The sequence below is a fragment of the Mandrillus leucophaeus genome, unplaced genomic scaffold, assembly GCF_000951045.1.
Source record: "Mandrillus leucophaeus isolate KB7577 unplaced genomic scaffold, Mleu.le_1.0 Scaffold300, whole genome shotgun sequence".
Lineage (NCBI taxonomy): Eukaryota > Metazoa > Chordata > Mammalia > Primates > Cercopithecidae > Mandrillus > Mandrillus leucophaeus.
The window spans coordinates 2,306,492-2,307,495 of NW_012103144.1; the positions used below are offsets into that span (position 1 = coordinate 2,306,492).

General features: G+C 38.9%; 1 protein-coding gene across 1 annotated transcript in view; it reads right to left on the reverse strand.

Moving 5' to 3' along the window:
- Positions 1-1,004, reverse strand: part of KHDC1 (KH homology domain containing 1) — a 93,911-nt gene that overhangs the window by 58,346 nt on the left and 34,561 nt on the right. Inside the window, 1 exon segment of the mRNA XM_011987108.1 lies at positions 64-106. Within this exon segment, the coding sequence (XP_011842498.1) occupies positions 64-106 (43 nt within the window).

Genomic DNA, 1,004 nt, shown 5'->3' on the forward strand with positions numbered 1-1,004 from the left:
GAGTACAGACTCCCTTTTTTTGGTAAGATGGCGGGGTACGACTTAACTACTTGAATCACGCACCTTTTGGATCAGCATCTAGTCTTTCCGCTCCTTGAGTTTCTCTCTGTAAAAGAGATATATAATGAAAAGGAATTATTACAAGGTAAATTGGACCTTCTTAGTGATACCAACATGGTAGGTTTTGCTATGGATGTATACAAAGACCTTTATTGTGATGATATTCCTCATGCTTTGAGAGAGAAAAGAACCACAGTTGTTGCAGAACTGAAACAGCTTCAGGCAGAAACAAAACTAATTGTGAAAATGTTTGAAGATCCAGAAACAACAAGGCAAATGCAGTCAACCAGGGATGGTAGGATGCTCTTTGACTGCCTGGCGGACAAGCATGGTTTTAGGCAGGAATATTTACATACACTCTACAGATACGCAAAATTCCAATATGAATGTGGGAATTACTCAGGAGCAGCAGAATATCTTTATTTTTTCAGAGTGTTGGTTCCAGCAACAGATAGAAATGCTGTAAGTTCACACTGGGGAAAGCTGGCCTCTGAAATCTTACAGCAGAATTGTGATGCAGACATGGAAGACCTTACATGGTTAAAAGAGACCATAGATAATAGTTCTGTGAGTTCTCTACTCCAGTCTCTTCAGCAGAGAGCATGGCTCGTTCACTGGTCTCGTTTTTTCTTCAATCACCCCAAAGGTGTGATATTATTGATCTCTTCCTTTACCAGTCACAGTATCTTAATGCAATTCAGATAATGTGTCCACACATTCTTCACTATTTGACTACAGCAGTCATAACAAACAAGGATGTTCAAAAACATTGGCAGGTGCTAAAAGATCTAGTTAAAGTTACTCAACAGGAGTCTTACACATATAAAGACCCAATTACAGAATCTGTTGAATGCTTATATGTTAACTTTGATGGGGAAGAAGCTGAGAGAATGTGAATCAGTGCTTGTGAATGACTTCTTCTTGGTGGCTTGTCTTAAGAATTT